This window comes from Capricornis sumatraensis, chromosome 2 (assembly GCF_032405125.1).
Source record: "Capricornis sumatraensis isolate serow.1 chromosome 2, serow.2, whole genome shotgun sequence".
Taxonomy (NCBI): domain Eukaryota; kingdom Metazoa; phylum Chordata; class Mammalia; order Artiodactyla; family Bovidae; genus Capricornis; species Capricornis sumatraensis.
This window is the reverse complement of record NC_091070.1, coordinates 178,925,806-178,948,110: the sequence shown is the minus strand read 5'-3', so window position 1 is coordinate 178,948,110 and position 22,305 is coordinate 178,925,806. Positions and strand designations below refer to the sequence as shown.

The following is a 22,305-nucleotide window of genomic DNA, read 5'->3' as shown; positions in this document are numbered from 1 at the left end:
CCCAAAAAATAAAGTCTGACACTGTTTCCCCATCTATTTCCCATGAAGCGATGGGACCGGATGCCATGATCTTCGTTTTCTGAATGTTGAACTTTAAGCCAACTTTTCCACTCTCCTCTTTCACTTTCATCAAGAGGCTTTTTAGTTCCTCTTCACTTTCTGCCATAAGGGTGGTGTCATCTGCATGGACACTGAATTGTTTCCAGTTTTTGGCCATCATGAAAACTGTTTCAATAAATATTTATGTAAAAGCATATTGTTATACACAAGAATGCATTTCTGTAAGGGACAGATAGATGTGGAATTGATGAGTCAACATGATTTAGATAACACCAAACTCTTTTCCAAGTTGACTGTAAGCTGTTCATGATTACCAGCATTGTGACAGTTGCTGTTTTTCTATATTCTCATCAACAACTAGCATTGTCAGATTTAAAAATTTAAACTAGTACGGGTATAGGTATACAGGTATCTCATTTTGACTTTTTCACAAAGTTGAACTTCTTTTCATATGCTTATTCCCATTCTGACTTCCTTTCTTGGAGGAAAATGTCCCATACATGTCCTTTACACACTTTTCTATTGAGTTCTGTCTCTTTAAAATTTACATTAGAGTTCATTAAACATCCTGCAGTCATGAAATTAAAAGACGGTTGCTTCTTGGAAGGAAAGCTAGAAAATCCCATGGACAGAGGAGCCTGGCAGGCTACAGTCCATGGGGTCGCAAAGAGTCGGACACAACTGAGCGACTTCACTTCACTTCACTTCACTTCACTTCATTAAACATCCTGCAGTCATGAAATTAAAAGACGGTTGCTTCTTGGAAGGAAAGCTATGATAAACCTGCTGCTGCTGCTGCTTCAGTCATATCCAACTCTATGCGACCCCATAGACGGCAGCCCACCAGGCTCCCCCGTCCCTGGGATTCTCCAGGCAAGAACACTGGAGTGGGTTGCCATTTCCTTCTCCAATGCATGAAAGTGAAAAGTGAAAGTGAAGTCTCTCAGTCGTGTCCGACTCTTAGCGACCCCATGGACTGCAGCCTACCAGGCTCTTCCGTCCATGGGATTTTCCAGGCAAGAGTATTGGTGCCATTGCCAGTGTAAAACACTAAGATCAACAGTCAGAAAACTAAGATCATGGCATCCGGTCCCATCACTTCATGGCAAATAGATGGGGAAACAATGGAAACGGTGTCAAATTTTATTTTCTTGGGCTCCAAAATCGCTGCAGGTGGTGACTGCAGCCATGAAATTGAAAGACGCTTACTCCTTGGAAGAAAAGCCATGATCAACCTAGACAGTATATAAAAATCAGAGACATTACTTTGCCGACAAAGATTCATCTAGTCAAAGCTATGGTTTTTCCAGTAGTCATGTATGGATGTGAGAGTTGGATCATAAAGAAAGCTGAGCAGTGAAGAATTGATGCTTTTGAACTTCGCAGTTGGAGAAAACTCTTGAGTCTCTTGGACAGGAAGGAGATCAAACCAGACAATCTGAAAAGAAACCAACCCTGAATATTCATTGGAAGGACTGAAGCTGAAGCTGAAGCTCCAATACTTTGGCCAACTGATGAGAAGAGCTGACTCATTAGAAAAGACCCTGATGCTGGGAAAGATTGAAGACAAAAAGAGAAGGCGATGGCAGAGGAAGACGGTTAGATAGCATCACCCATTCAATAGACAAAAATATGAACAAACTCTGAGAGACAAGAGAGCCTGGTGTGCTGCAGTCCACAGAGTCACAAAGAGCCAGACATGACTTAGTGACTGAACTACAACAAAATGTTCTGACTATGAATCTTTTCTGTTTTATGTGTTGAAAATGTCATCTTTCACTTTATGGCTTCATTTTCCTTGTTGCTGTTGTTCAGTCACTCAGTCATGTCCAGCTCTTTGCAACCGCATGGACTGCAGCACGCCAGACTTCCCTGTCCTTCACCATTTCCCAAAGTTTGCTCAAACTCATGTCCACTGAGTTGGTGATGCCATCAAACCACCTCATCCTCTGTTGTCCGCTTCTCCTCCTGCCTTCAGTCTTTCCCAGCATCAGGGTCTTTTTTAGTGAGTCAGCTCCTCACATCAAGTGGCCAAAGGATTGGAGCTTCAGCTTCAGCATCAGTCCTTTCAATGAATATTCAGGATTGATTTCCTCTAAGGTTGACCGGCTTGATCTCCTTGCATTCTGAGGTTCTCTCAAGAGTCTTCTCCAACACTACAGTTCAAAAGGGTCAATTCTTTGATGCTCAGCCTTCTTTATGGTCCAACTCTCATATCCATACATGACTACTGGAAAAACCATAGCTTTGACTATACAGATCTTTGTTGGCAAAGTAATGTCTCTGCTTTTTAATATGCTACATTTTCTTTGTAGTATCTTTTAATAAAAAGAAGTTCTTTTTCTTAGAACAGTCGAATTTATCACATTTTCCTTTATGGTTTACATCTTAGATGTTTCATCCAGGAAAACATTCCCAGTCCTTAAATTATGAAAATATTTTTGCTTTTCATGTTTAGAACTATAATATACCTGGAGTTGAGTTTTGTGTATACTATGAGAAAGGAAGCCAATATGTTTTTATTCCATATGAATACCCAATTGTTTCAACAAGAATTTTTGAAAACCCTATTATTTTCCCATTACTCTCTAGTGTACATTTCTTATAAAACAAGTGTTAATGTGCTTGAGTCACTTGTAGACTTTTTGTCTATACCTTTGTTAATGTTACACTTTTTATAAAATTTGTTACCAAGGAGAGTGTCCTTTCACATGGTTCTTATTCAAGAGTATCTTGGGGACTTCTCAGGTGGAACAGTGGATAAGAATCCACCTGACAATGCAGGGGACACAGGTTAGATCCCTGGTCCAGGAAGATCCCACATGCCAAGGAGCAACTGAGCCTGAGCTCTAGGGCCCAAGAGCCAGAACTACGGAGCCTGCATACCACAAGTACTGAAGCCTGCACGCTCTAGGGCCATCAAGCCACAACTATGAAGCCCTTGTGCCACAGCTACTAAAGCTTGCAGGCCCTGGAGCCAGCTCACTGCAACTAATGAGCCCACGTGCTGCACTTACCAATGCTCATGCACCTAGAGCCCACGCTCTGCCCACGGGAAGCCACCATGATGAGGAGCCCATACGCTGCAACTAGGGAGTAGGCCCCACTCTCCGCCTCCAGAGAAAACCCATGCACAGCAACGAAGACACAGTGCAGCCAAAGATAAAAATGAATGAAATCTTTTACAAACAGTATCTTGGTTATGCCTACCCTTTAGCAGTTTTATATAAACTTTAGAATTACCTTGATAAGTTCCTGGAAAATAATAAAATAAAAAAACAACAACAACAACAACTTGAGATTTTGACTGAAATTGCAAAGAACCTATAAATCAAAATTTGGGTAAAACTGATATACTTAGAATATGGGCTCTTATTGTGCATAAAAAATTCTCTCTCCATTTGTTTGGGTCTTAATATCTCACAGCAAAATTTATAGGTTATGTGTATCTTTGTTAAATTTATACACAAGTATTTAATGAATTTTAGTGCTATTATAAATGGCATCATTAAAAAATATGTAATTTTTGAAATGTGTGTGGCTGGTATATACAAATATATATTTTTTGCTTTTGATTATTTTTGTTATCCAATAATCTTGCTAAGCTCTTAGTAACTTGATAATTACTAGGTGATTTAAAATTTTATATGTAGATAATTGTGTCATCTACAAATATTCAAAGCTCTGTTTCTTCTTTTCCAAATCTTATACTTTACATTTCTTTTTGTTATCATACTGAAATGGCTAAGACCTCCAAGAATGTTGGATAGAAATGGATCCTTCTTAGAAATGCTTTACCATTAAATATGATCACTGCTGTAGGATTTTATAAATAAGATTAAGGAAATTTCTTGTGATTTCCAGTTTCAGAAGAATCTTTTAAATCTAGAATAAAATTTTCATCTTATCAAATACTGTATTGAGATGATCATATGCATTTTTTCCTTTAAGCTATGAATGTGGTGAATTACACTGATGAATTTTTAAATGTTAAACCAATATTAATTTCTTGATATAAACTCAACTTTCTTACAATGTATTATCTCTTTCTATTGTTATTGAATTTTAATATTTTATTGAGGATTTCTCCATCTATGTTTCCAAGTGAGATTGACCTGTAAAGTTTATTTCTCATACTGTTGTAGTCAGATTTTGATATCAGGATAAGTCTAGCCTCATAAACTGTTTTACAGTATACCCACTTTTCTTGTTCTGTTTTTGTCCTTCTGTGTTTGGCATATATCACTAGTGAAACCATATGGGCCTGGAATCATCTTTGACAAAAGATTTTTAAATTACTCATTTCTTTAATAAAAGCTTCCAATTTTCATTTTTATTTTTCTTTTCAAAATGTTAATTTTTCCATTTTATATTTTCAAATCTTTCAAAATTTAAAATTGGCATAAAGTTACATACAATCTGCAAGAATTATCTTTTTAAATAGCTTTGAAAGTGTACATGTCAGTGGTTTTTAGCATATTCACAGATATGAGCAACCATCACCACAGTTAACTTTAGAACTACCTCAAGAAGAAACTCTGTTTCCTTTAATTCTGACTCCCTAACACTTGTCTTTCTCCCAGTTCTTGTTGTTACTCAGCGGACAAGTCATATCTGACTCTTCAGACTGTAGAGTGTAGCATGCCAGGTTCTTCTGTCCTCCTCTATCTCCCAGAATTTACTCAAATTCATGTCCATTGAGTCAGTGATGCTATCTAATCATCTCATCCTCTGCCGCCTCATTCTTTTGCCTTCAGTCTTTCAGTCCAATCTCCCAGCCTTAGGCAACAACTAATGTATTTCATGTCTTTATAGATGTCTCCATTCTGGACTTTTATGCGAGTAGAATCACATAGAGTGTGGTATTTTGTAACTGGCTTGTTTCATTTAGTATAATGGTTTCAAGATTCATCCACAATGCTGCATGCACCAGTAGTTCGTTCCTTTTTGCGGTTGAAAAATGTTCCACTGTATGAATATATGTATGAATATATCACATTCTATTTAGTTATTTGCCCACTGTTGGATATTTGGGTTGTTTCCACTTGCTGACTATTATGAATAGTCAGGGTTTGAAGTTTCGGGTTTGAAATATATCTTAATTTCTCTTGGGTGTATATATCTAGAGGTAGAATTGCCAGGTCATATGGTAAGAGTATGTTTAAACTTCTGAGTTACTACCAAACCATTTTCCAAAGTGTCAGGACTATTTTATATTCCTATCAGTAGGGTTCTGATTTCTTGATATCCTTGCCAACAGTTGTTACCTGACTTTTTGATTCTAGCCATCCTAATGAGTATAAAGATCTCAATGGTTTTGATCTACATTTCTCTGATGACTAATAATGTCATGCATCTTCCCGTGTGCTTTTGGACCATTTACATACCTTCTTTGGAGAAATGAGTATTCAAATCCCTTGACCAATTTTTAATTGGGTTATTTGTCTATTGAGTTGTAATTCTTTATATATTTCATATACAAATCCCTTTACAGATAGATCATTTGCAAATATTTTATCCCATTCTGTGGGTTGACTTTTTACTTTCTTGATTATGTTCTTCAAAACACAAACATTTTTAATTTTGGTAAAGTCCAATCATCTGCTTTTTTTTTTCTTTTGTGGTTCACATTTTTGGTGTCATATCTGAGAATCTTTTGCAAAGTCCAAGGTCATGAAGATTTACCACTTCTAAGTTTTTTAGTTTTAGCTTTATATATATGTCTTTGATTCATATTGAATTAATTTTGATATGGTATGAGGTAAGAGTCCAACTTCATTCTTTTGAATGTGGATATCCAGTCATCCCTACACTATTTATTGAAGACCCTCTTAAAATAGTCATGATACCCTTATCAAAAATCAGTTGACCACTGATATAATAGGTTTATTTCTAGACTCTTTGTTTTATTCATTGATCTGTATGTCTATCCTTGGGCCAATCAATACCACACTATCTTGATTTCTGTTGATTTATAGTAAATTTTGAAATGGAAAATGAGAATCTGCTTACTTTATTCTTCTTCTTTAGGGGTATTTTGTCTATTCTGGGTTTCTTGAAATTCCATATGAATTACAGAATTAATTGTAAATTTGTACAAAGAAGTCTGCTGGGATTTCTAATAAGGATTGTATTGAATCTACAGATCAAATTGTGGAGTACCACCATTTTACCAATGGTAAGTCTTTCCATTCATAAATTTTGGATGTACTCCCATTTATTCAGATCATTGTTAATTTCATTCAGTAATGTTTTACAGTCTTTGGAGCTAAAGATGTCACTGCTATTATTAAATTTATTTGTAAGTACTTTATTGTTTTGGATGTTCCTGTGAAATTGTTTCCTTAATTTTAAAATTGTACCAAAAGTAAAAACTATAATTTATTTGTATATTGACCATGTATCCTGCAACCTAGCAGAACTCATTAGTTAATTTTAATTGTTTGTTTGGCCATGCCGCAGCTTATAGAATTCTAGTTCCTTAACCAGGGATTGAACCTGGGCCACCAAAGTGAGAGGACCAAGTTTGAACCATTAGACTGCCAAGTTTGAACCATCACCAGTTCCCTAGTTTTTATACTTTTTGGTGGGCTTCTTAGGAGTTTATGTACATAACATTATGTCATCTGCAAACAGAGATTTACCTTTTCCTTTCCAAACTGGTTGCCTTTTTTTTCTGCCTAATTGCCATTTTTAGACCCTCCAGTACAACACTGAATAGAAGCAGCAAGAAAATTTTGTCTCGTTCCTGACATCAGCGGGAAAGCATCCAGTTGCCTGCTAAGTTGATATTAGTGGGTTTTTCATAAATGTCCCTTATCAAGTTGAATTCCCTCTATTATTAGTTTTTTAAGAACTTTTATCATGAAAAGACATTGGATTTTGCAAAGTGCTTTTTCTAAATCTATTGAGATGATCATCATTTTTTATTCTACTGATATGAGATGTGGTAAATTACATTGATATTAAGATGTTAAAGTACTTTGCATCCCTGGGATAAACCCCACTTGGTAACTGTTATGGGCTGAATTGTCTCTCTCTACCAAAAAATTCATATGTTGAAGCCCTAACTCCCGGACCTCTCAATGGGACTGAATTTAGTGATAGGGCCATTAAAGAGATAATTAAGTTAAAATGAGGTAATCCAATCTGACTAGTGTCCCTAAGGAAGCGCAGATTAGGACACTGTTTAAGCCATCTAATCTGTGATATAATGCAATGGCAGTCTTATGAAACTAAAGCACTCAAGGCATAAAATTCTTTTTATATGTTACTAGATTACTAGTAACTGTAGGTTTTTCAGAATGCTCCTAAGGAAATTCTTTTTCAAGTTAGTTGAAATGGTTTATTAATTTTTTATCATTAATGGATATATTGGAATTTTTCAAATTCTTTTTATCTGTTGTTATAATCACATTGTTTTCAGTCTACTGATAAGACAAGTAGTACTGACTTTTGAATATTAGAACAACCTTGCATGTATTATCTCCGCTTGGTCATGATGCATTATACCTTTTACACAGTGGTGTTGACACTATGTAATATGTAGGTAATATACAATAATACATACATATTACATATAATGTATATATAATATAATGTATATGTAATATGTATATAACTATTATGGACTGAATGTTTGTGTACCCCCCAGATTCGTATGCTGGAACTCTAATCCCAGTGTCATGGTATTGGGAGGTGGACCCTTTGAAAGGTAATTAGGTCCTGAAGGTAGCACTCTCACAAGTGAGATTAGTGCCTTTACAACAAAAGCTAGAGAGCTAGCTAAATCTCTTTCCTCTATGTTAGGATACAAAGAAAGTTGGTAGTCTGCAACCTGGAAGAAAGTCATCAACAGTAACCGATCATTTGCCACCGTAATCTTAGACTTCCAATTTCCAGAACAGTAAGAAATAAGTTTATAAGCCACCCAATTTACAGTATTTTACTATAGCAGCATGAGCTGACTAACTAATTCTTAAGGTCATGAGTAGACTCTCTTCATTACACTCTAATAATAATGATAGGAGCCAACTGCCAATATTATGCTGTAAGATATGTTAGTTATATGGTAAGGATCTAACGAAATCAATATATCAATATAGGTATACCTCATTTCGGGCTTTCTCACTGGCTCAGTGGTAAAGACTTCACCTACAATATTGGAGCCATAGGAATTCGACCCCTGGGTTGGGAAGATCCCCGGAAGAGGGCACAGAAACCCACTCCAATATTCTTGCCTGAAGAATCCCATGGAAGAGGAGCCTGGCAGGCTACAGTCCATGGGGTCACAGAGTTGGACACGACTGAAGCGATTTAGCGCAACACAGCATACCTTTTATTTCACTTTACTTTATTGCACTTCAATATTGCGGCTTTTGTAAAATAAATTGAAGGCTTGTGACAGCCTTGCATCCAGCAAGACTACTGATACCATTTTTCAAAAGCATCTGCTCATTTTGAGTCTCTGTGTCACATTTTGGTAATTCTCACAATATTTTAAATATTTTCATTATTATTGTATTTGTTATGGTAATCTGTGACCAGTGCTCTTTGATGTTACTATGATTCACTGAAGGCTGAGAGGATGGCTAGCATCAGTTCAGTTCAATCACTTATTCATGTCCAACTCTTTTCAGCCCCATGAACCGCAGCACACTAGGCCTCCCTGTCCATCACCAACTCCCGGAGTCCACCCAAACCCATGTCCACTGAGTCAGTGATGCCATCTAACTTTCTCATCCTCTGTTGTCCACTTCTCCTCCTGCCCTCAATCTTTCCCAGCATCAGGGTCTTTTCCAATGAGTCAGCTCTTCGCATCAGGTGGCCAAAGTATTAGAGTTTCAGCTTCAACATCAGTCCTTCCAATGAACACCCAGGACTGATCTCCTTTAGGATGGACTGGTTGGATCTCCTTGCTGTCCAAGGGACTCTCAAGAGTCTTCTCCAACAAGCATTAAAGATTTTTTAAAATTAAGTCATCTATATTAGAATTTTTAGACATAATTCTATTGCACACTCTATTTAGACTACAGTATAACATAAACATAATTTTTATATACACTGGGAAGCCAAAAAATATACATGATCCACTTTATTGTGGTATTTGTATTATTCCAACTGAACCCATGATATCTCTGAGGTATGCCTGTACTGTATTAGAAGTAAGTTATTGTTTCAAAGTAGCATACTTCCCTGGTGGTCCAGTGGTTAAGACACTGCTTTTCAATGCAGGGGGCATGGGCTCAGTCCCTGGTTGGGGAGCTAAGATTCCACATGCCCTGTGGTACAGAACAAATGGTGCTAAAACTTGAATACCTCTATGTAAAAACAGCAACAACATCTGACCATACCTTGTACCACATACAAAGATTAAGTCAAAATGGATCACAGACCTAAGTGTAAAACCTAAAAAAATTTTGGAAAAAAAAAAAAAAAGCATACTTTCTACCTTTAACATTTCAATCAAGTTCTTACCAGTGTCATTTTCAAACAAATTTAGAATTCTAAAGAATATTACCTGTGTGACTGTCTTTGCAGAAGAAATAGTCATTTTTTCTATTTGTTTTGCTTCAGGTAGAATCATCATGTTTTTTGACATAGTCATTCTGCTTTGGTTTGCACCAGCATATCCTCCTTTCATTAGAGCTCCTTTTCCTGCACCAACAAAACTAATAGACTTCCTTGGCCCTAAGCCAACGTTTCTATGTCAGGAAAAGAAAATATAACACAGAAGATCCAGGATTGAAGAAATATTAGCCAACAGAAAAACAAACAAACAAACTTTCACTTAAAAACATGGAAACAATCCGATCATATAAACAAGAAGAAAAATAGTAGCCACTTGAGAGCTCATTATATGTAAGCATAGTTCTAGAATGTTTACCAGCACTGTGTCATTTTTTCCTCACAATAATTCTAAGAGGTTGCTATAACATTATTTTATTTAAACCATAAAAGCTTAGAGGGAAGCATTCCTACTAGAGTTGAAATTTGAAACCCTGACAGTCAGATCAAAAGTCTACACTTATTTCTCTGGGTCTGTTTCCTTATCTGTAAAATGGGGGTAATAATAGTATCTTTTAGGTTACTGGCTTCCCAGGTGGTTCAGTGATAAAGAATTCACCTGCCAATGCAGGAGACCCAGGTTCAATCCCTGGGTCAGGAAGATCCCCTGGAGGAGGAAATGGCAACCCACTCCAGTATTCTTGCCAGGACAATCCCATGGACAGAGGAACCTGGTGGGCTACAGTCCATGGGGTTGCAAAGAGTCAGACATGAGTGAGCAACTGAACACACACACATAGGTTATTATGAGGATTAAATATATTCATTTATATATTATAGTTAGGAAATGCCTGACACATAGTAATCATAAATAGGTGTAGACTGCAGTTATGTAGGCTGACTGAAGCATGAGTAATAAAACCTGGGAAAGAATATCATGTTCCTGCCTGAACAATTACATAATAAATTTTAAGAAGAGAAAATATAATCAAAATATTTGCATCCAGGAGAAGAAGTATGATTTCACTTTTGGATCAATTCTCCAAATTCCTTAAGACAAAAACCTAGTCATTCTTTCATTCTAGTACTCTAATTGTGCTGCAGACTTCTTTAAAATAAGAATGATTGCCCTTTAAACGATAAAAAGGCAGCGTGTTTCCAAAGAAAACATTTCAAACAATATTTTTACTTTCCAAATCATAACAAGATCAGACAAGAATACAATACTTTAAAATGACCACAATCTGCTTTTCACATCTTATTTTTCTTCATCGCATTTATTACTACTGACACTTTGTATGTTGCATACACTCCTCTCCTAGAATGTAAGCATCTTTAGGGCAGGAACTTTGTCTTGTTCATTGCTATATCACTAGTACACAAGACAGTACCTAGTCTATTGTGGGCACTGTTGTTTAGTTGCTAAGTCTTATTCGACTCTTTTGCATCCCCATGAACTGTTGCCTGTCAGGCTCCTCTGTCCATGGGATTTTTCCAGGCAAGAATACTGGAGTGGGTTGCCATTTCCTCCTCCAGGGGATCTTCCTGACCCAAGGATTAAACCTGCATCTCCTATGTCTTCTGCATTGGCAGACAGGTTCTCACCACCAGCACCACCTGGGAAGCGCTTAACTGATGTGATTGCTCAGTCGCACATCAATTCCTCTGCTAGTGGCAAATCCCAGTGCTTTTCCATGTGGTTCCCTCCTCTTGGTATCTATAAGTGATAAACCATTTTTTTTAATGGCAATGATATCCTGATCTGTTGTCCTTACTGTTCCTGAAATTTTCTATTAATACACTGCGTTTAACTCAGCCTGTGTGGGTAAGTGAAGCTAGAGAAAAACATCTAACCATGATGCCAGGTCTCATTTTAAATTACAGATTGTTAAAGTGGGTCCTTAACGTGACAGCAACCACACTGCATTACCTTGGTTAATTTTTACTACCCTTTCTAAAGTCATCATTTCACACTTCTTGAATATCAACATTTCCTCTCCTATGTTTACCTTCTGCTAACTAAATGAGAAAGCTGAAGCAATCAGGTAACTTTCAAATACTCCCCCTGTTACATCTGTGCACTTGCCTCTCTCTCTGTGTCTATATTCCCTATTTCTCCCGTTACTCTGAATGAGTTATCCATGATTCTTGCTTTGGTCAATTCCTCTACATGTGTTCTAGATTCCATTCCTTTTTGCCTATTTACGGACATTGCTCTAGTCATTCTCTCATGCTTCATAAGCTTTTCTCTACTGGATTATTCCTTGTCTAGTAAACCTAATTCTCTTGCAGTCTTCCCCTTTTTTTGTCAAAGGTAATGTTTTTCTTCCAGTTGTCCAGGTGAAAAAAACTTCAAATTATATCCTGAATCTAATCATTTGTCATCACTCTTTGTTGCCACTATCATGATCCAAACACTATCCTCTCTCTCTTGGATTACTGCAGAAGTCTTCTAATTGATCTTCTCACTTAACCTAAATTCCCTTAAGTCTATTCTTCACATGGTAACCAGAGTGATCCTTAAAAACACAAGTTAGATCATATCACTACTCTGTTTCCCATCTCATTCAGAGTAAAAACCTAAAATCTTACTATAACCTAAAATGTCCTACATGCATCTAGATTGAGCTCTGACTTCACGATCAATACTTTCTGCCTCGTTTACTCTGCTTCCGTCACACTGTCATCCTTGACATTTTTCACACATGCCAGGCCTTTGCAGTTGCTATTTCCTCTGCCCGAAATGTTCTTCCCACACATGTACATGTTTAGCATCCTTTCTGTCTCCAGGTCTTAAAGCCACATTCTTAATGTGAACTTCTTCAGCTCCCCTATCTAAAATGTCAAATGCCCCTCAAATACTTCATATCCCCTTGCTTAATTTTTCTCCTTAGTACTTTCAACTAACATATTTTTACTTATTTAATTTATGAATTAGATGTTCCCCACCTGACCCCCCAACCCTGAGAATCTAAGTTCCACAAGTTTAGGGACTTTGTGCTCTTTTGTTGCCTGCTGTATCCCTACTGCTGCTGCTGCTAAGTCACTTCAGTCATATCTGACTCTGTATGACTCCATAGATGGAAGCCCACCAGCCTCCCCCGTCCCTGGGATTAGTGCCTACAATAGTACCCAATACACAGTAGCTGTATAATAAAAAAATTGCTGAATGAATTCCCAAATCATTATATCCAATTCAAAACACTCTCTCAATCTTCATATTCAAATGCTTACCAGCTTAACTGGATAGCTGCAGCTAAATGTCTTCTAGACATCTCAAGCTAAATAAATACATAATGAAATCATACCACATTTACTCATAAACCAGCCCTTCCTCTTTTATTCCCTACAGGGACCAAATAGAAACAAATTAGCAATGATGGTGCATTTACCAATTAGGTGGTTACTGTGATCTAATGAGAATCCTCAGTAAACTCTCCCAAATTTTCAGACTGTAAGTTTTATGGGAAGAAGCCATGTTTTATCATGTCTACCATGAAAGCCCCAACTCTTAGTACTCTGCCTGATACAGTGGGAAATTTGACACAGAAAATACCAGTAAATTTAAAAAATTGAAATAAGTACTTGTAGTCAATTATGTTAGAAATGTATGGTACATATCTATCCTAGCTGTGTTAGAAAACAGATACCTTTAATAGAGGCAAATTAGTGGGCAATGAATAGGATGACATTCAGGAGATATTCACTCTGAAAGTTTTGCCTGAAAAACAGTTATGATACAAGAGGTATGTAGCTGTAGGTTCCTGAGTTTCTGAAGCAGAGACCTAACCTATTTTGTTCACCCCTATGTCTTCAGTGTCTATGGCAGTAACTGGAAAATATAACACATTCTGTATAATTGGTATCTATATAATGAACACCTGATGATCACTTCTATGAAAAAAGACTAATGACATTAAAGCATACAACACATACATAAATCTCACAATGAAATAACCATAGGAGGAAAGGAGCGGCTTAAGAAAAAGTGTCTTTATTATTCTCTTTTTATTTTAATGAGATGAAGGTAGAAATTTCAATCTAAACCAAATCAATTTCTTTCATTTATCCAAATGTTATTTATAAAATTACTGTGCACAAGGCTACATGCTGACAGGAATACAATATGAATCAGATATGGGCCCTAAGGAGTTGACAGTCTTGATAAAAGAAAAAACATATATATGATTACAATGCAAGTACAGAATTGTATTTGCCTCAAAAGACTTACACATAAGATATAACGAAAGTTGCGGTAAAGATTACCTTGGGTGAGAGGAGTAAGCAGAGAAATCATGAAGGTGGCATTTGAGTCAGGCATGAATGCAGGTCAAATTCAAAAGAAGTGTATGTGGTGTGTATGTCTGTATGTTTGTGTCTGATGCAGCTGCAGGTGAAGAGGGATGAGGGTATTGGAGCAGGACAGGAAATACACCCTGAGCAAAGCTCATTGTGAACAATAAAAGTAGAAAAGCAGGTGGCATATAGAGGGAATCTTACATGATTTGGTTAGATGCATGAAGGAAAATAAGCTTTGAAAAAATAAAATGACCAGACTGAGTCTTTGAAATTTACTAAGCAAGCAAGAGAGTGCCTTTGAGAGAGAAGAGTAAGCTACTCAAAACTATGTTTCAGAAAAATTTAGCTATATGCAGAACACACTAGAAGCAAGAAGACCATTAGTCACAATGCTATGGAAATAGGCCAGGTGAGAAGTAATCAAAGCTTAACCTGGGGTGGGGAAATGTAGAAATAAAACAAATCCTAGATAAAGCACGTACTAAGAATATCTTTTTATTTTCTGTATTTTAATGTTTTGACATCTAGGAATTTGCTGCACCTGAAGGGACTGCCCCTCCCAGGGCTAATCAATTTTTATGCATAGTAAGGGACTTGCCTACAAGCACACCATTTATATTGGCTTCCCAGGTGAAGAACCTGGCTGCCAATGCAGGAGACATAAGAGACTCAGGTTCCATCCCTGGGTCCAGAAGATCCCCTGGAGGAAGGCATCGCAATGTACTCCAGTATTCTTACCTGGAGAATCCCATGGACAGAGGAGCCTGGCAGGCTCAAGTCCATAGGGTTGCACAGATGGACATGACTGAAGTGACTTACCATGCACACACAATTTATATGCAAACCAATCAATCCAGAGTCCATACCCTCAACCTCCTCCTTCAGCAGGCTCTCAGAGACCTCACTCTCTGGGTCACTATCCACTTGCAGTAATCAGTGCAAGGACAGGAACCAGAAACCTAGGGATAGGCCCAATATCCAGAACCTTTAAAATTATTCAAACAAGCTACTCCTATATTTGCTTATTCTGGCTTGTCCCTTCCTTGCCATGGAAACCACAATAAAGCTTCTTGCCCAGGTTTTCCTCTTGCTGGTTCTACATCCTGCCTGGCCCTGGTGCCTCTTCATGTGCCCCTCTATGTGGTTCACAGCATGCCATGCCTCCTGGTTTTAGGGATCTATGAGTATTTAAAAACAAACTTCTTCCTTTATGGTAGTTCTTTCAGTGTCTGCTTCTTACCATACTCGATTAAAACACAGTCCAAATACCCTTAAAACACAGCAGATACAGATCTAATCCTTGCATGCATGCTGAGTCGCTTGTCATGTCCGACTCTTTGCAACCCTATGGACTGTAGGCCACCAGGCTCCGGTGTCCATGGGATTCTCCAGCCAAGAATACTAGTGTGTTGCCATGCCCTCCTCCAGGGAATCTTCCTGACACAAGGATTGAACTTGTGTCTCTCATGTCTCCTGCACTGGCAGGCAGGTTCTTTGCTGCTAGCGCCACCTGGGAAGCCCTACAGAACTAATAGGACTTTGCAACTGATAATAACTATCCTGATTAACATTTAAACTTCAAACTACTTCCACTTAGTTTTGTAATTCTTTTACTTATTTCACCCTTTAAAAATGGAAATATAATTGACCTACAACACTGTTGGTTCTAGGAGCACAATATTGTGATTCCGCATTTCTATACATTACAAATGATAACCACCCTAATTCTTATAATAACTTATTAGATATCTAATTGCCATGTTTTACATGTTAACAAACTTAGAGAGGCCAATTTAAATGCCCAAACTCATCCAATAACTCACAGACTATGTGTTCCTGAGCAAGTTCCTTAATCTGTTTCTTTCCTTGTACATAAATTAAGGTTAATAATAGTACTGGCCTCATAAAGTTAAGGTCATGATTAAACTAGCCTTTATTTCTAAAGCCCAGTAAGAAGTTAAATTGTAGACATGTTCAATTTTAGATATTATGAGTGCTAATATGGTGGAGTTGTTTGGTAGCAGTTGAAAATCAAGAAGAAAGTGAATTTCAAGGAACAGAAGTGAGAACTAGAGATACAGATTTGAGAAACTTTCAGGGAGATGAAAATAAATGAACTGAGTTCCAAAATAAAAACCTAGAGCTACAAAGAGAAGGTAATAGGGCCAAGGAGAGAAACCGGAAGTAGAAGGTAAAACTAGAAAAAAGGCACCTAACCCAGTAATAAGTGAAACAGTTCAGGGTTGGTTCAGGGTTAAAGAGAGGAAGATTGATATTGTTAAATGCTGTGAGGTAAAAAGAAAGCCCACTGAATTTGGTGACTTTTGAAACCTTAAGGTTACTCATTATTGACCTCAGTAATTTTCATACAGCAACGGAGACAACAGAATGCAAAGGTTAAAGAGTAAACACAGATACCTGTGGTTTATGGTCTGATATGTAAAGGCTGCAAAAGACATCGATCCAGTACTCACAGGAAAAAGGCTTAGCAAACTGAAAATCAATGGGTCTTCTTAGACCCATCAGAGAATTGAGGTTACATGCAAACCCCTGTACCGAAAGAGATGTAGGAATAACAGAATCACAACTTACTGAAACTGCCACTAGAGCTAACAAGTGGAAGGAAAACCTAACAGGCAATAGCCTAATTGCTGAAAAATGAGTGTAGACTAATTCAAGAGAAAAAATTGCTGGGGGCCCAGCCTTAGGGAGGCCCCTACACTTATCAAGTTTTACCTTCAGGAGCTCCAGCAAGCTCCCAGGATGAAGGTCAGAGTAAAACTCCCTGATAGTTTCAGCAGGGGGACAGAAAGCAACCATTCTGAAATATAATGTTCAGTTATCCTTAACAGAGGCCTGCCCTCAAGGAAAACCATTTTACCAGAGCCTAAGCAACATGGGGAAAGGAAAATACCTTACTTGAAATCCATCTAACCTTCTTGTTCCACCTAAAAAAAAATTCTGAGAATTATTTATGAAGGTCATGGCCCAGGGAAAAAGGCCCACTAAAAGATTAAGACCTAATTAATCCCAGGATTAAGGCACACTTTTCTTTGCCTTCCCATTCTCACCCAGCACATCTTACCACATCAACAGAGCTCCTGTATAATAACAGGGGATTACAATGGGAAGAACTGCAAGGCTCAGACTCTAAGCAGGAGTCTCTAGGGAAACCTAAAAACCAGAGTAGACAAAAAACCAGGACACTAGAGGAAACTGAAGTCTCGGAAACCTACAGCTACAGTAAACAGCCTGATTCCTAAGCAAATAAACATAAAACTTCACACTAAGTGCTTACTTATCTCAGTTTATATTACCTGATGCAACATGTTTAGCTTTCAACAAAATACATGGCATACCAAAAGGCATAAAGCAGTCTGAAGAAACAAGCATTAGAGCCACAACAGATATGGCAGAGATTTTGGAATTGTTAAGACTGGGATTTAAAATAATTATAATTAATATGCTAAAGATCCTAGTGCAAAAAGTGAGTAACATACAACAGATAAAAACTACTCTCCCCCTCACACACCCAAATCAAAAGGAAATGAATAGATAAACTGGGCAAAGAAATGAGATAAAAGCATTGAAGAAAGCACTAGTGCTTTTCGTTTTTTTCACCACAGTGGAAGACTGTCCAATACAGCCAATCCGCAAACTAAGATTTTTCGACTTTACAACGTTGTGAATGTAATACAGTTCATTAGAAATCCTACTTTGAATTTTTTCCTGGGCCAACAATATAAAATGATACTCCTGCAGCTCCCAGTCAATCGTGCAATCACAAGGGCAGGCAACAAATACAACCACTCTGTACCCACACAGTCATTTATTTAATTTTCAGTACAGTAGTCAATAAACTATATGAGATATTCAACACTTTATTATAAAAGACTTTGTGTTAGACAGTTTAGTCTAACTATAGGTTAATCTCAGTGTTCAGAGCATGTTTAACGTAGGCTATGCTAAGTATGGTTTCCTGTTGGCTCTGATGGTAAACAATCTGCCTGCAACGCAGGAGACTGGGGTTTGATCCCTGGGTCAGGAAGATCCCCTGGAGAAGGGAATGGCTACTCACTCCAGTATTCTTGCCTGGAGAATTCCATGGACAGAGAAGCCTGGAGGGCTACAGTCTATGGGGTCACAAAGAGTCAGACGTGACTGAAGCAACTTAGCACGTGTGCCCATGATGTTTGGTAGGTTCAGTGTATTAAGTCTATTTTCTACTTAATGATATTTTCAACTTATGATGGGTTTACTGGGACATAACCTCATGGTAAACTGAGGAAAATCTGTATTGTTAAGCCAATAGGAAAGACCCCAATATAGGAAAAACTGGAGTGGGAAAGTGAAAAACTGATAAATACATGTTTCATGAGATCCTTTCTGAGATCAGTATTAAATCCTAAACTGAAAAAGATGAGAAATAATATATTAGGTCAAACCAATGGTTGTAAACTTTATTATGTGTGAAATTTTGTTTTTAATTAGATAATACGGCTACCTCAAACTGAAGGTTATACTACGTCCTGTCTCCCACCCCAGTTCAGTGTAGTCACTCAGTTATCTGACTCTTTGTGACCCCATGGACTGCAGCACACCAGGCTTCCCTGTCCATATCCCTGAGCTTGCTCAAACTCATGTTCATGGAGTCAAGTCAGTGTCCATCTCCCACCCTACTCTTTCCTTAATAGATAATCTCCCATGAATGTGTCATTGTTTCAGAAATCCCCAAGGGAATTTTTCTAACACTCTCAGGTACTATGAGAGTTTTATGACTTTTTAAGAATATACATGAAATCAAATTAATTTTGAGATTTCCATATCAACAAGTAAAAAAAAAAAACAGACAAGATGAACAGTAACCAATGTTACTAAAGTATATATTACACTCATTTTTTTGCTGCCAGCAAATATTTATCATCTTCCATCTAGGCAACAGCAGTGAACAAAACAGAAACCTCTGCCTTCATGGAGTACCTCATAGGATGAAGACAGATTAACAAAAAAGTATATAATATACCAAACAGAATAAACTTTTTGAAGAACAATAAAGCAAGTTGAGGAAATGGAAGTATTGGGAAGAGTTTATTTTATGTTGCGTAGTTAGAGAAGGACTCTTTGATAAGGTGACAGCTAACGAAAACGAATTATCAAATGACTAAGGGTACAATATTCCAAAGAACAGCAAATGCCACTGAAGAGGCCTTGAAGCGGGAAAAGGTGTTTGATGTTGTTGGGGAACAATACAGAGTATAACTAGCCAAGGGGAAGAGTCCAAGGTGAGATCCTGTGTGGCCTACAGAGGATGAGCTATTACTCTGAGTGAAATGGGAAGAACTGGAGACTTTTGAGAAGAGCCACAGTGATTACTATGTTGAATGAAGGTGATGGTAAAGAGATCATTGGACTGCAAGGAGATCCAACCAGTCCATTCTGAAGGAGATCAGCCCTGGGATTTCTTTGGAAGGAATGATGCTAAAGCTGAAACTCCAGTACTTTGGCCACCTCATGCGAAGAGTTGACTCACTGGAAAAGACTCTGATGCTGGGAGGAATTGAGGGCAGGAGGAGAAGGGGACGACAGAGGATGAGATGGCTGGATGGAATCACTGACTCGATGGACATTGAGTCTGAGTAAACTCCGGGAGTTGGTGATGGACAGGGAGGCCTGGCGTGCTGCGATTCATGGGGTCGCAAAGAGTCGGACACGACTGAGCGACTGAACTGAACTTAACTGAGGAGTTTACTGCAATGTGACAGTTACTGACACTGGAGTGGTAGTCTGGACTTATTTTGCATGCAGAGATGGTAGAAACTACTGGTGGATGGGTGTATTGAGATGTCAAAGGTAAACTAAAGTTTTTTTACTGAGTAACTGGAAGAATGGAAATTGTCATTTACTGAAATGGGAAACTACAGATTTGATTACAGGGGAAAATAAGTTGTTTTAAATATGAATTTTGAGATGCCAATTAACTTCTAAGTGCAGCTATCTGATTTTAAGCCTGTTTTCTTGGGAGAGGTATTGGCTGGAGAGATAAACTTGTAAACTGTGAGCAAATGGGTAATTTTTAAAGGCAAAAAACAAGAGTGAAGAGAAAAGGTTGTAAGACTGACCGACCCCATCAACACTACAATATTTAGATATGGCAGAGACTGAAGACGTAACAGCAAAGTATTTTGAAAAGCAAGAGGAGAATTAGGAGAGAGTGGTGTCCCAGAAACCAAATGAAGTAAGTGATTCAAAACTCAGGAAGTGGTAAATCAGATCAAAGCTGCTGATGGGTGAGTTAAGAACAGAAATGGCCATTACACTTGGCTGGACAGTTATTGCTGACCTTCACACAAGCTGTTTTTAGTGGAGTGGTAGAATGGACAAACCCTGGTGGTTCAGATGGTAAAGAATCTGCCTGCAATGCAGACCTGGGTTTGATCCCTGGGTTGGGAAGATCCCCTAAAGAAGGGAATGGCTACCCACTCCAGTATTCTTGCCTGTATAATTCCACTGGACAGAGGAGCCTGGTGGCTCAATCCATAGGATGGTGAAGAGTCGGACACGACTGAGTAACACTTTCACGTTCAGGATGGACAAAAACCTGAGTACCATATCCAAGACAAAAAAGAAGATTCTCTCCCAACATCTTTGAAAGAAGTTCTGCTCGAGAAAGATTAGCTGAGCTGGAAGAGATTGCAGAGGGGAGATGCTGAGGGTTTGAGAAGAGAGAACAAAAGTGATCTGGAAGTGTGGGAGAATGAATCAATTAGGAAATTTTAGTGGAATTGATAGACTAAGCGACCATCTGAAGTTTTAAGTGAGACAACTGTAAAGCTGTGGGCTTCTGTCCAGTCCTTAATCCAACTGCTGCAGAACAGAAGGTTGTAAGCTGGAATGAGTTTTAAGGCAGGATGGTAGAAGGCGTAAAAAAAACCTCGACTACAGGGCATAATAATGTTCAGTCTGGCGGCTCACAGAAGCTGAGAGATTGAACAGCTGGGTACAGCTTGAAGGCAACAAGTTGGAGAGAAATAAACCACCACACAAGGAGTGCCAGGAGGAACGGCGGTTCTAAACAAACTAGGTCTTTTCTCAAAAGAGGTTTGGAAAAGGCTGTACTATGCCAAGGAAGGAGACATTGCCACCTCGGAGGTTACAAGGTTGCTGACTCAACACAGATGAAGCGACAAGTTCTAAAAGGGTTCCCTGCGGGACCCAAGGGGATGGACTAAAGTTTTAGCGTCCGAACTTACACCCCGACGTTCGGCTGCCTGCGGCCGTTTACTGGAGAGATGGGCATGGTGGCGACTGGCTGCGGAATGGTCAACCACCCTTTTTCTTCTCTGCTTCTTAAGCCCCTGTACCCCAAAGCCGGCGTTAGTGGCTCCGGCTAAGGCACGGGAATGTTTGCCGGGCGTCATGGAGACGGTGGAGCCCTGGCTCAACAAGCGGCCGCGCGGTTGGCTGGCGGCTGGAAGCCGAGGAGGAGGGAGGAGGCGAGGGGAGGGCAGAGGGTTGGTGGAGCAAGAGGAAGCTCCGGACGACGACTAGAAGAAGGAGGCGGGCGGCCCGGGCCTCAGGCCCCTCCCAGGCTCTGAGTCTCCGGGGCTGCAGGCGGATGGATGGGGCTTCTTCAGGCGGTGGCGGCAGCAGCGGAGGTGGCGCCGGCGGCAGCAGCAGCGGCTGTAAGTGCAGCCTCCATAAACCATCTCTCCTCTCCTAGTCCTGTTTGGGATAAGGGGCTAGCGAGGTGTCCTCGGTCCCCTTTCTCTCCTTCCCCTCCCCCACCGCAGAGTACCGCCCGGAAGACCCTTCACTTCCGGGGAGGAGCTAAGAGAGCGCGCCCAGCGGGCTGCCCCTCCCGGAGTGGCGCCGGCCAACCAAGGCGCATGCGCAGCTCCTCTCCACCGCCCACCCCCGCCCAACTGGGTCTTTTGCTTTGGCGTTGGCGGCGGCGCGCTGGGAATCCGCTGCGGAGTGAGTGCGCCTCGCCCTGTCCGCTTCCGCCCCTTCCTCCAGTCGGCCCAGGAACCCGGTCGGGGTGGGGCCAAGCTGACCACCCCGCTGTGGCTCCGCCTCTTTCGCGCTCTATCTCCGGGTCCTGTCTCAGCCCAGGGAGACTTCTGCTCCCACTGCATCCCTGGTGGTGAGCAGGGTCCTCGGCAAACGGGTCCTGGGCAAAGCAGCCCTTTTCGGAGGGAGTAAGGGAGGGAGGAGAGGCCCGAAGAGGGCATTGTTGTGAGGGAAAGAGGTCCTCATAGCCCGTGGGAGGATCCCTGGGGACAGATGCCTCCCCCACCTTTCGATGGCCTTATTCTTTCAGCTTTTGGTGGAAAGATTTCTGGCCTGGAGACCATCTCTAGTCTTCGTTTGCTGTGTGACCTTGGGCGAGTCACTACTCTCTGGGCCCCAGTTATTCCTAAAACTTCCTCCAACGCTAAA

General features: G+C 39.5%; 2 protein-coding genes across 3 annotated transcripts in view; one reads left to right on the top strand and one right to left on the bottom strand.

The window, feature by feature from the left end:
* DNAI4 (dynein axonemal intermediate chain 4) overlaps window positions 1-21,284 on the bottom strand; it is an 81,122-nt gene extending 59,838 nt beyond the window's left edge. The window contains 3 exon segments of the mRNA XM_068966273.1: window positions 9,581-9,764; window positions 21,117-21,233; window positions 21,235-21,284. Coding sequence (XP_068822374.1) covers window positions 9,581-9,764; window positions 21,117-21,233; window positions 21,235-21,284 — 351 coding nt within the window.
* Window positions 21,285-21,478: 194 nt separating this feature from the next.
* The window catches only part of MIER1 (MIER1 transcriptional regulator), a 65,118-nt gene continuing 64,291 nt past the window's right edge, over window positions 21,479-22,305 (top strand). For both annotated transcript variants that reach the window (XM_068963902.1, XM_068963901.1), the window contains exon 1: window positions 21,479-21,548. In XM_068963902.1, coding sequence (XP_068820003.1) covers window positions 21,482-21,548 — 67 coding nt within the window. In that variant the 5' untranslated portion in view covers window positions 21,479-21,481. The remainder of the gene's footprint in view (window positions 21,549-22,305) is intronic.